Source organism: Poecilia reticulata, linkage group LG14, assembly GCF_000633615.1.
Source record: "Poecilia reticulata strain Guanapo linkage group LG14, Guppy_female_1.0+MT, whole genome shotgun sequence".
Classification (NCBI taxonomy): domain Eukaryota; kingdom Metazoa; phylum Chordata; class Actinopteri; order Cyprinodontiformes; family Poeciliidae; genus Poecilia; species Poecilia reticulata.
Genome location: NC_024344.1, coordinates 5,549,005 through 5,562,184, shown reverse-complemented (window position 1 = coordinate 5,562,184; position 13,180 = coordinate 5,549,005). Strand labels below are relative to the sequence as shown.

The 13,180-nt window shown below is 37.5% G+C and overlaps 1 protein-coding gene across 1 annotated transcript in view; it reads right to left on the bottom strand.

Moving 5' to 3' along the window:
• The window catches only part of ugt5d1 (UDP glucuronosyltransferase 5 family, polypeptide D1), an 18,290-nt gene extending 17,472 nt beyond the window's left edge, over positions 1-818 (bottom strand). Inside the window, exons 1-3 of the mRNA XM_017308497.1 lie at positions 742-818; positions 312-610; positions 3-233 (exon numbers count right to left, since the gene is read on the bottom strand). Of these exons, the coding sequence (XP_017163986.1) occupies positions 3-233; positions 312-610; positions 742-745 (534 nt within the window). The 5' untranslated portion in view covers positions 746-818. The remainder of the gene's footprint in view (positions 1-2; positions 234-311; positions 611-741) is intronic.
• Between the last annotated feature and the right edge of the window lie 12,362 nt (positions 819-13,180).

Here is a 13,180-nt window from a genome sequence, read left to right as displayed (position 1 = left end):
ACGTTGAGGACTAATGGCAGTTTAAGATATTTAGCTAACACAACACCTGGTCCTATTCCTGGATCAGTAAGAACCAGATCATACTGTGATTCTATTAAGCTTTTTATCAACTTTGTATTTTCAAAGATTTGTGATGCAGCATCACACCACAGGGTGTGGGCCTGAGCAATGAAGGACAGAAAGTTTTTTGTGCGCTTAAAAAGTGTAAGCGGTGAAGGTCCTTCTTGGTGCACCTGAAATAAAAGAAAAATAAATATTCCTTTGATGTACAGGTGAAAAAACTCACAGAAAAACACATTTATTTCACATACCCTCATTTGGTCTTGTATAAACTCCCCAAAGAAGTCCTTTACATCTCTGTCCATTTCAACTGTGATGGATGTGTAGAGGGGGGATTTTTCTGGGATATACCAGCTGCTGGAACCTCTGATCACACTGATGTTGTGACCCCTGGCATGGAGTTCTTCTAACAGGATCTTCATATTGATCCAGTGGCTGCCATCCAGAGGATATACCAAAATATTTCCCGCATTACAGTTTGGAGTAAGGAAAATTAGAAACGAGCTGAAGAATACAAATATTCCACCCACATTGTGCAAAGGTGTGACTCCTACAATGGAAAAGAAGAAAAACCTACTTCATAAAACACTCAATCTTTTTAAATTTGCAAATATTCATACAGTAAAGAAAATATAAAGTATCATCACCAACATTATAATAATCCTAATGACTGTCACTTACCCATGTCAAAAGTTATCCGAAGACCTACTTGCCAGCAGACTGACAGTCATTCAGGAGAGCTTTGAGCTCAAATACCCATAAAAGAGATAAGCCCCATGCCAAGTAAATGAGTTACACGAGGCACCTGACACATGAAGTTGGGTAAGAGATTTCTCAATAAATTGCTTTTGCAATTTTAAAACCTGCGAACATTGATATACCATAATTTCTGGACTATTGAGGGTACCTGAAAAAAAGCCACACCCACTAACTTTAAAAAGAAGGAAATAAAGACTATATTTATATATAGGCTATGTTTATAAGCGACAGTTGTCTACGGTCTAACATATTTATGCAAAAAGATTGTTTTAACTTTTAATGAAATACCAAATATGTACCATGAACATTTTTTATGAAAAGTGCCTGATTTTAAAAAGGAAATATTCACTATTTTCCTCTTTCTTCTGCACACAAAAACTACTAAAATTGTCTTTTTCAGTGTCAGAATTGAAAAGATAGATGTTTTCACGATAAAATGTTTTTGACACCACTGCATATTTTTAGATACAGATTTTAAATTTATGTTTTATTTTAAAAAAAACAGGAACTCCAGTATTGAAAAGAGCCCATATCGTTTGTCTCTTTTTCCATCTTCTCACCGGGAGGAAACAGGTTCACGCTTGCCATAAAAAGGTTCTCCTGCTATGCAGTCTATGTCCACAGGCTCTATGTGTGTGACTGGTGTTGTCATGTGCCTTTTAGCAAGATCATGCAGCTGTTGAATGAAGCCCTAAAATAAACATAAAGTCAGTTTACCTGATGATGAACCCATCTTCTGTACTAACCGGCTTCAGTAAGAAATGGACCAATTTTTTGGGAAGGACATTAAATTACATTAGGTTGCACGGGAGTGAAGTTGGTAGAGCTGTTGCCTTGCAGCAAGAAGGTTCTGGGTTCGATTCCCAGCCCCTGTATTTCTGCATGGAGTTATATATTTTATAGTTTCAATGTTAAAAGAAGCAGGCTGCACAGTGGCGCAGTAGGTAGTACTGTTGCCTTGCAGCAAGACCCCGGCTCCTGTCTTTCTGCATGGAGTTTGCATGTTCTCCCTGTGCATGTGTGGGTTTTCTCCGGGTACTCCGGCTTCCTCCCACAGTCCAAAAACATGACTGTCAGGTTAATTGGTCTGTCCAAATTGTACGTAGGTGTGAGTGTGTGTGTGTGCATGGTTGTTTATCCTGTGTGTCTCTGTGTTGCCCTGCGACAGACCGGCGACATATCCAAGGTGACCCCGCCTCTCGCCCAGAACGTTAACTGGAGATCGGCACCAGCAACCCTCCCGATCCCACTAAGGGACAAGGGTGTAAAAGAAAATGGATGGATGGATTAAATTCAATTGTTTTACATTTTCCTTAAGATGTAGACTTTTATTGTTACATACACCCAAACTTATATGTGTTTAACATAACAGACAACTCCAAAATACATAGCAACAATTCAATCCTAAATAAGCCACTGATCTGGTGAGGCATTGGCTGACAAGCTCAAATGACTTTAAAGGAAGAAGAATCAGAGGAACGCCTCATTTCTTGGCTTTTTCCATGTCTGAAGGAGTGTTCTGCTATCCACAGGCTGTTAGCCCCTTGACCTAATTTAATCTGTCCTGATGTACTTAACCAAGACCAAGTATTTTATGAAAGTACCACTGCACTCATTCAACCTGAGTCTTATATTTTCAGTCATGTACAGTCTTTTATTACAGAGACTTTGTAAGGTATGAAGGAATATGTTTCTTTGCAACCCTTGTAGTCCTTGAGGCATAAAATTGACATCCTCAGTAAAACTCAAAAGATAAATCAAAGTCAAATGTCTGAAAACTTCAAATAAATGTGTACATTTGCCAAAAGCTGCCCCAAACTTACAAGAAGGGTTTGATTTTATCTTACTTCCCTGGTTAGTTTCTATTGTGAGGTTAAAATAGTTCTAGTTTAAGTAGTAGAACATTAATTGCTAGACAACAAAGAAATGAAGGATCATGTTCTATATTTGAATGTTGTTTACCAAAGTACTTAGCAGCATAATGAGACTAAAGCATTCCAGTTTGTTTTACAACCACAGTGACCTTCCATAGTCTTCATCTACTCAGTTCCTGATGTGTTTCCTTAGCAATGAGGGCCATCAACATTAGAAACTGATCGTAAACTTTTAAAAGTTCCAAGTCTCTCTTGGCAAAGTAAAGACACTGACCACATGTCCTTTTGCTACCCCTCATTTCTCTAAGATTTAAGGATTTTTTCCAAGACAACTTGAATAAACGGATTAACTGAGGGTCACATTGAACAAACAAAACCCCCGTCTTTCAGCTTTAAAAAATTAACTCTTTACAAATAAACTAGTAAAAATTTGACTTCCATATGTTTTGGTCTATGACCCTTTTCCCCATCTCTGCTACCCAGCCAGTTGAGATAAAAACATAACCCAAATATTTTTATACATTTGGGTTCCATCGTCAGATAGATGGCATGTAATGATAATTTCAGATGTCATCCATCTGAAATTGTCATCCAGATTTCAGACGGATGACAACCCCTCCCCAAGACTTATTCGCAGCTTCTCTGGCAGTGAAGAAACAGGTTTTAACATGATGCAAACTACATTTTGTTTAGAAAATGTTTTAAAACAAGTTCCTTTTATTGTTCATTTGCAACCATTAAGAGAGAAGGAACAGATCTGATTCAGTGTAGGTTTTGTACCAAACATTGACATCGTTTTTGGATCAAATATCAGGCTGAGGTCATGTAAATAATTTCATGAATAGCATATAAACAGATGTTTTATATATATCAATGGATGTATGTGACAGATAACCTAAAGTGAAAAAACACATGGAACTTGTTACAGAAACCCGCTTAGTGTACAGTCTGCCTGCTTTGGCGCCAACACAGCCTTCAATAAATATAATTTAGTGCTGAGTGAAAGAAAATACAAGTTGTGATTGTTTTCTTTTTTGTTGTTGTTGGCGCTAACAAAAAAAATTAGAGTGGTGAAATATATTTTGACTTCTTACTGTGATTATAACTGAAAAAATAACTTCATTAATCTTCCTCTAATTTTTACAAAAAAGTTAAAAGCAGCTTCAGCAGCAACAAGGAGACTAAGAATTACAGAAAGATGACTTGATTACTTCAAAGTTGACAACCTCAACCTGTGATGAACAATAAAAGATTTGGAAATGCTAGAGGCCTTGATGACTTTGACACCATGAAGCAATATTAAAATAAAGACAACTACACAGAGAGATTACTTTAAAAATTGGTTTAAAAGATCACCATCATAATTATGGGGAGCCATTGTATGGAGAGCCATTTCAGCCAAAATTCCAGAGTCAGTCAGCAAGCATGAGAAAGGTTAGAAACCTGCAAAGAATAACAGGAGAGATGAGCTCACATACATCCCTGACTACCTCAAAAAGTGATTCATACGGTTTGATGGTTTATTTTGTTACATCCTCAGAATTACCGTATTTTCCGCACTATAAGGCGCACCTTCAGTGAATGGCCTATTTTAAAACTTTTTTCATATATAAGGCGCACCGCATTATAAGGCGTATAGAATAGACACCACGGTTGCCATTTTGTTCCGTACTTTATTATTACACATCCACATTTGTAAAGAATTGGTCCCCGAGTGCTTTATATAGTAGGCTGCCCCAGTCGTTGTTTCACTGGTGTTGGTGTTGTGATATTGTGCCCAACTGCTTTCTGGGTAACACAGACCAACCGACACGCTGCCGCCGCAGTCTCTGTCTCTCTTCCCCCGCCCCTCCGCCCCCACTGGCTTTAAATGTATTATCAAACTTTATTAAACCGGCGTTCTGACAACTCTCCCAGCATGCACCGCGCACTTCTTCTACTGGGGAAAATGAAGTCGGCGGCTGCTTACCGTAGTTGCTAGACCTGTTGTGGCTCAATATTGGTCCTTATATAAGGCGCACCGGGTTATAAGGCGCACTGTCGGCTTTTGAGGAAATTTAAGGTTTTTAGGTGCGCCTTATAGTGCGGAAAATACGGTAACTCTAATTAGGGCTGAAACGATTCCTCGAGTGATTTGAGTACCTCAATTATTAAAATTCCTCGAGGAAAATTGACCTGCCTCGAAGCTTCGTTAATTTATGTTTTATCATTTAGCGCACCGTGTTTCAGCCAGAACATTATTTGCGTTGAGCGGAGCTCTGACTTCTGCCTCTGAGTTGTTGACGGAAGCTACGTGTTAGCGGCATAACGTCCAATCTTCAAGTTCGGCCCGCGGGGATTTTACTGATTGGTGATAATTCCGGGTTTTCATTGTTTTTGTGGGACCAATAAACATCCTTAAAATGACTGGCGCGATGCCGGAAGTTCGGCAGCCTTTCTGCTCCGGAGCTGCCGGTTGAACGGCGAGAAGAAGCTGAGGAGGATTTATACAGGTGAGCGGAGAGACTGAACACAGCGGGCGGCTGAGGGTTGATGCTTACAGGGTAAGAGCAGCTTTACGGACGAACCGCACAATAAACTTATATCATCCCGGTCTGAACAAACGGGAGGCGGAACATGGCTGGTAGATGAGTTTCTGAACGGAGGAGCCGTAAATATCCCGTATTGTTCCCCCGGTCTACAAAAAAGTAACTGGTAGGGAAGCTCAAATGTGGAAAAAATAGACTGATGTTCATATCTGACAGTAACACTGGTGTTATGGAAGATTTACCAATATTTTATTTTTTAATTGTTTTTATCCGATTACTCGATTAATCGTAAGAAAAATCTATAGATTTCTCGATTACTAAAATAATCGTTTACAACAGCCCTAACTCTAATCAATATTTGCTGGCTGGCCTTAAGCTAGGACAGAAAAATGAAATCTTCCATTTAGTAACAGGACCTTCTTACTTTGTGATCCTTCATGTGAATATCATCTAGTCTTTTACTCATCTGATTTCTTAGTGAAATGATTGTTGTTTTTTTAAACACTACATTATTTTCTTTTTTGAAGAAAATACTGAATCCAGATTTTGAAGCCACCAAGGCAACTGCCTGTCAAACATAATCAAACTCTTTTTGCATTGCGTTTTGTTGTGTCTGTTTAAATTGTGTTTTGTGTCTCTGCTGATGGTTGTGCAACCAGCAGTTCTTTTATTTTGCTTAAATAAGCTTGAAAAGATTCTTGAACTTCTCAAAAATGACAGTATTCCCTTGACAAACTTTGAAAGCAATGAATGAACTGGAGAGTTCAAATCACATCTGTGAGGGGCCATGCAACATTCATTTCCTTGTTCTTTGTCACATGGCTGTTAGTGTAAAACTTTACTTTCAGATTTTCCTTTGGATATATCACAATACAGTTGCTCCATGAGCCATCATTTGAAAAATGTTATCTTTTCTATTTAAAAGTACTATGTAATTTATTTCTTGTCTCATAAATTATCACAAAGGAAATGAAATTGAGTCATTTAAGTTATTGAACCCTAATTTACTTTGGAATTTAAGTCACATCATCATTTAATGTATGTGGTCAGCCACATCAGAAAAAAAATAAATGTTTAGCTCACGGGGGACACTACATATATTTTCCTGTTGTGATTTTTTTGCTCTCTGGAGTTTTGTCTTTGATCTTGTATCTTAATTAATTCTGAGTTTATTCATGAATTCTGTATTCATATGTAAATTACATCTGCATTCATTAAATTAATAAACTTTGTATCTTATGTTCATAGACGTAAAAGTGGGGAAAAAAAGTTTTAAAAATCCTCAAACTGCCCCCACTGAAGCAAAATTAAGTGACAGACAATGTTATTGATGTGTCTTCAGTTTTATTGGTAAAATTTTAAATGTGGTAAAGTTTAGTAAACAGCATAATACGTTACTAGACTTGAAAATGTGTTTGTTTGCTTGATTGCATCCACAGACTATCTTCAAATTCTGGAAAGTTAGAATGTTGAGTTCTTCAACAGAAGGTCTGACTGAGAACTTTAAACAGGACAGGCCGTCCTCTGCATGTCCCCACAGTGAAATCCCACTTGTTTTAAGCTGAAACTCCATCCCCAGGCCACAGAGAAACCTTTGTTACCCCACCCCCACTGCAGTCTGTACTTTATCAGAACCTGGTAACATGTCAAATTATTTTTACATTTTTGATGTGAATAACATTTAAACATTTGTTTTGCACTCAGATTGAATCTCACATTCCACCTCTGGATATAATAACACCAGTTTCTAATCAGACTCCATATGTTACACGTTACATGAGGGGGGAATATACGTATGTGCTCTTTGTCAAACATTTTTCAGACAGTAACAAGACGTTTTCACACAACTATGAAACTATAAAATTCAATCCACATTGTGATTTTACCTTTCCTTTTACATTTATAGTCTTTACAGAGAGTTACACAGCTCAGCGTTAAACTTCTGATCATTCAGTGATCACACACTTGGAGAGGGATGAATCAGAGTTTTCCAAAGGAAATGACTTGCTTAAAGGCAGAGATTGACTTATCTGACTCTTTCATAGACACAGAGCAGACTAAGGAGTGGCCCCATTTATCTTGTCCAAGCTGAGATAAGCCACATTTAAGAAAAATGCATCAACATTGCTAATAAAGTAGATGGTTTCCTGACGGCAAAGACAGCAAGCTGCAAGAAACAACAAAAAGAAGATATTCAGAAGCAACTGCATGTGTGTCCATTAAAGTGTGAAGTAAAGCTTCTATGACACTACATTTATAATAACATCTTGTATGCCGGTGTATCCGAAGATCTGGTTTGCATGAGTCTCGATGTGGATAAAGTAGAACATCAGTTTTTGTTATGTTTAGTACATGTGTTGCTTTTGATGTGTCACACAGCCTGCATGTTGGGCTGAAGGGTGTCCATTTCAAACTTTTCAAGAATGAAAGTTCAGTCCTCTATCCGTACTCTACGAGTTTTGAAATCTTTCAACAGGCCCAAAAAATAGCATGTATTGCAATGTGAAATGCACAGGAAGATGTTGCTGGAGCGATATTAACTTATAGCTTTATATCCAAAAAGCAAGGCAGAAGCACAACCGCTTATTAGGGATATAAGATTCAAGAAGACCAGTGAAAAAGTACAAAAAAATTGGCATGCATAGCCATGGAAAAAACACTGGACTTCTAGCTTGGCATGCAACAGTGGTTAATATTAGAACCTCTGATGAGCAGTACATTGCACTTTTGGAAGTGGACCAAACTACACAGTCATTACACTAACAGCTGCTTGCTTGGGCAGTTTCACGACAAGTTGTCCATTATAATTTCAAACTTTTCCTTTCATAGTCAACACTGTATGAGACATCTACTATAAGATCTCTACTATTTTATGTCCACTAACTTGTCTGAGCTATGCTCCACTTTTTTGTTGTTTATTTTGCTTATGTATAATAATCCTTACGCAAATTCCTTTGAACGTATGTGTATCAGAAGATGGATGTGTCTTAATGCCTTTTGTGGTGTTGATTTGTGCAAAACCAAAACTTAAAAAAAAACAGAGGGAACCAGCTTTAAAATCTTCGGAGAACTAACTGCTCTGAGTCAGGCTGCCTGGCACTGCTCATTAGGACCTCCAAAGCAGCAGAAAAACAACAAGTATAAACTGGCTTTCACTAAAAGAGACGGTTACAGCATGACTGAATGCTATATTTTTAAAGAAATACAGCTCTGTGTTTTTAAGTGAGGTGGCAATTTAGTAGTGAGAGCAAACTATTTTAGTAAAGCTGGGGTTTTGAGAGTTTGCAGGTCAATCATATTTAACTATGCAATGTCAAGAAGGAAAGAAATCAGGTACATTCATGACAGGTTGCCTGTCCATGGCAGAGATCAATTGACACGTGTTTTGGAAATTGGGAGAAAGCCGTATATGTGCCTGAAGACAATCCAGGCAAGCGTAGGAAGAACACACAAAGTCAGCAGAGAAAGGCCTCAGGTAAGACTTGAGCCAGCCACCATCCACCTGTCAGTCTGCATTGTTAACTGTCAGAGGCCCGGTGCATTTATGCAGGTTCCTGCACTGCTTTCCACTGTGCAGATAAAATAATCAGACATCATCCCACAAACCCCACATAAAGCAAGTCTATGTCTTCTCCGTTTCGCTGTTTTTCCCGTCTCTTCCCCATGACAGTTTTCTAGAATGGGCTACATTTTAGAGACTTTGAGTTAATCCACATCAGTGGTTTTGGCCTGCACTAAAAGTGAATGACTGACAACCCTTGTGCATTCTCTCTGAGCTTGCTATGAAACATCCCAGGCTGAACATACAGTGCATTAAGTGCAAAATAAACTCACCCCACCATCAGCACCATCACATCACATCACATCAGGTAAAACAACATGAACAGATGTTCCACTGTTGTTCTGCAGACTTATATCATACAGTCTCATTTACAGGAAACTCATTTGAAAACTGTTACAGAATAACATGCGGCCCTGGTGATGTCAGCAGTGCCACTTTTTCACTGCCAGGTGAACTAAACCACAAAGGATCTGATTCCAGCCAGCTTTCATGCTACAATTTATTCCGTAGTCTCATCCAAAATCACAGACTCACTTGTCTTTTTGCTTTGTGCAGCAACATTACAAATGGACCCAGTTTGTTGCTTAACATAGTTTCCTCACCTGCTCCATTACTGCGCCCTGTCAGTGCTGCAGTGAGCTGCCATCTGGCCACAGGCCAAAACGATGTATATTCTACCTCTGCAGGTGTTGTATAGTCATATAAGTGAAACTCTGACATAATGTCAATGTTTATTTTTCTTGGGCAGTCGGGGGTGGATGCCAACAAATCTTTTTTTTTTTTTACTTAGATACTTTCACTGTTCCTGAAAGTGAAAACTGACTTGAGTCTTCATCTTTGCAATTCGTGTGATGTCTTGTATTAATATAGCCACATTCTTGAGTCTAACATTTCTTTCCCTTTTGCTATTGCAACAAATAGACTGTAAAATATCCTCATACATCTCAGATAGAGATGAGGTCAAAGGCATCTAATAACAGTATCAGACTCAACAGTGAGATAACTTGAATTAGAGAGCATGGTCTTGTGTTGATAGAGGTTAGATGCCAAATAGATTGTGTAAAGTTAGCTCGTTGTTTTTATGGCTTTTTTAACATTTAGTAGAATATTTAAATTGTAAACGTGCAGGCTGCAGATTATAGAACTCCACCAAAAATGATAGAACTGGCTGTCTAGGATCACCTTTTTCTGAGATATTGAAAAGAAGAAAATGCATAAGAGATTTTTAGTTTGGACATGCTATATCTGCTGCATTTTTAAGTCTATAAAACTGTCTTTAAAACAGTTGAGCTTTCCATTTTAGTCATTACAGTTGTCTCACATTGTAATCTGGAATAAATTCATATTCAATTATAAGTTTATTTTTAAAAAATTCTATATTTCAATAACTTCATTTACTAAAAATGCCTTGATTAATTATCCACAAATGTTTCAAGCATTTCTCTGTTAATTTGAATTTTCTGCTGACAGCTAATAAAATATGACATTTAGGATGGGATCATTACACCAGTTCAATAAAAAAACATTTTGATGAAAAAATTTGGTCTTAATGAAAGTTATTAATCTGACGATCTTTAAGGTTATATTAATCTGACATATTATTCTTGTGTGACAATTTATTTAGTAAGTTAGAGTGAGAATATTTCTTTATGTAAGTTTTGAGTAAAGCGTAACTGTATAAAAACAGTTTAGTGTCCTTGTCTGACCGTTGCCTCAGATTTTTTTAACACTCACACTTTAGAGCCTTGTCATGAGTTCCATTTCTGATGCCTTATCCAAATTATCCTTGCTTACTCAGATTACAAAACCGCCCATCTGCCAGGGGACATTTTGATATTCAGTCACTTATCCTGCTGACACAAAACATAAAAAAATCTATATTAGGACTAATTCTCAAGGTGAGATGTAAGGAGATAGCTAATACAACACTAGTATTATCAAACACATCAATCACAGTACAACATTTTCCCTGGGAAGGACAGAAGCGAAGAAACAACAAAATCAAATCTGAAAATATGTGGCTTGTTCAGAATCTGCTGGAGCAAACTGAAAAAATTCCAAAGTTGTATTTTCATATCCCAAATTCCCTTCTTTCCTTTGTGGTCATTCAGAGAGTTTGGTTCTTTTGGATGAAATTATAATTTATTGCGGAAGGGAGACATGACCCTAAAGGCCTGTGCTAACTGGACCTGATCAGACTTCATTTGTTTGGTTTCCTCATTGTACACACTCCGTCACTATGAGTAATGTTGCAGATGGAAGAGCCACAAGTCAACATCTGCAGAAACCAATAGCAAGCCATATGGTTTGATTTGTTACACTCTCACCCTTGCAGATTTACTGGCTTTTTAGCAAACACCTCTTCCTCTGTCCGAGTTAAATCTGGCTCTCTGGGGAATATCTAATGTAGCAATGACTTTTTAAAGACTCACAGCTTTCACCTTATAAAATTTAATTTATCTAATAATGTAAAATAATATTTCCTCATGTAAACACTTTATTCCTTTTGTGGCACAGTAGAGTCACAAGCACTCACTCAAACTTTACTATCCCAAATTGGATTTAAATTTATGATTTGCAACTTTAAAGATCGAGAGTGCAAGGGGAAAAAATGCTATGTTTTAATTTAAATATATTTTCAGAATAAAATTATGCTTTTTCATTATTTTATCATGAAAAAGAATAATAACTGAACATATTTAAGAAGCAGTAAAGAATTCGCTGACATGTTTGGTAAAACAAATTCTTTTGGACACCTCTTGACCCACTCTAAGCATGAGTAAATGCCCAGCCGTGTTTGTCATGGTAACGGTTTTAACATTTTAATCATTTAATCAAGATCATCTGTATTTCTATTGAACATTTAAAGAATGCCTTCATACCTTGTGACACACTTTGATGCGACATATTTTTATTCTACGCTAAGCACTAAAATCTGACAAATACGTCACTCGGCCACTGTAAGTTGCCGAATGAGTCAGTTTACTTCGCCACTTTGTAATATAGTCTCAGCTGTTTTGTGAAGTCTTCAAATGTTTGTTAGAGAACATCATTAAATCCAGGTTAGTTTATGGATATAAGATGACAAAATGTGAAATAACTTATAAAGGGTTTGTTTGCTTTTTAAAAGCACTGGATGTTTTGCTGTAGAAATTCTTGAAGCACTTTTTTTCTACTTACACATAAAATCTCCTACATCTAGTTTGTAAAACAACTTAGCAGCGGTGGAGCAAACCACACAGATACAGTCACATAAACGTACTCCTTCTATAAAACTTCTGCACATGGCAGAAATCCTTTAACCCGTGTGACAGAAGTACCACAACTGGTTGTGTGACAGTGTGACACTGTTCATGACCTGCTAAGCTTTGTTGCAGCAGAGGTAATGTTTATATGACAGACTAGACCTGTTTACAAAGCTAACCAAGCTCATTACCACAACATGTTTCACTGCTCAATGTCAGAGCACTGTGCCAAAAAAAAACACAAGAACACACAAGAAACAGAGGTATACGGTAAAATTGTTGCTTTCTTGCTGTAAATGTAAAACATGCTTTTTTTTGCTTTTGTATTCTGTATCCTTTAAAAATTTCATGCATACAACGAGCGTGCTTTCTTTACCCTAAACACAGCCATCTGCAGGTTGAATTTCCGAGTCTGAGCCAGCTCCTGCTCGAACAGAAACCTTGGAGGAGTTTTCTGGCAACACAAACATGAAAGCTGGAATGCTAATCGAGTATCACTGAGTTCATATGACATATTGGAAGGCGAGAAAGACACTGCTGGGAACGTGAACATTTCGCTGAGCATTTGAGTTTTACTGTTCCACATTTGTTACTGGGTGTGTTGAAATCTTTGTGAGAACGTGTGTTTTTCATTTCAGAGTTGTACTTTGCAACTTGACAAGCTCCATCAGCAGTGTCATAATCACCTGCAGTAATTCATGCTCCCACTTCAGAAGGGCTATGTGGGGTATCCTGCTTATTAAATTTTACACTGAGCCAAAATCTGCTAAATCTGTCACCACAGCAAAGAACAGAGGAGAAACACTAAGATGTTAAACTGGGAATATGCATAGTCTGATGATAACTATGGCCCTGAATCTGTATCAGAACTTTTAAAACAACAGAACTCTGAATATGAAACTTGTATAAAAATGTTACTATTTTTGTGGTATCGTCGGTTTTGCTCCCAGTCGAAATTCAAACTATTCTCCCAATTATTTTTACTAGTATGAATCATTGTGGCTTCGTGAAACATTTGTTTTGACAGTCATTCTCAAGGTTGCCAACTTTTAACAAGACAGTGGCCTGAGCCTCCCCAGCAGTGGTGCCAAAACCCATTTCTTTATTTCTTGTTTGTAGAGATTGTTGGAGCAACATCAGAGTAATATCTAG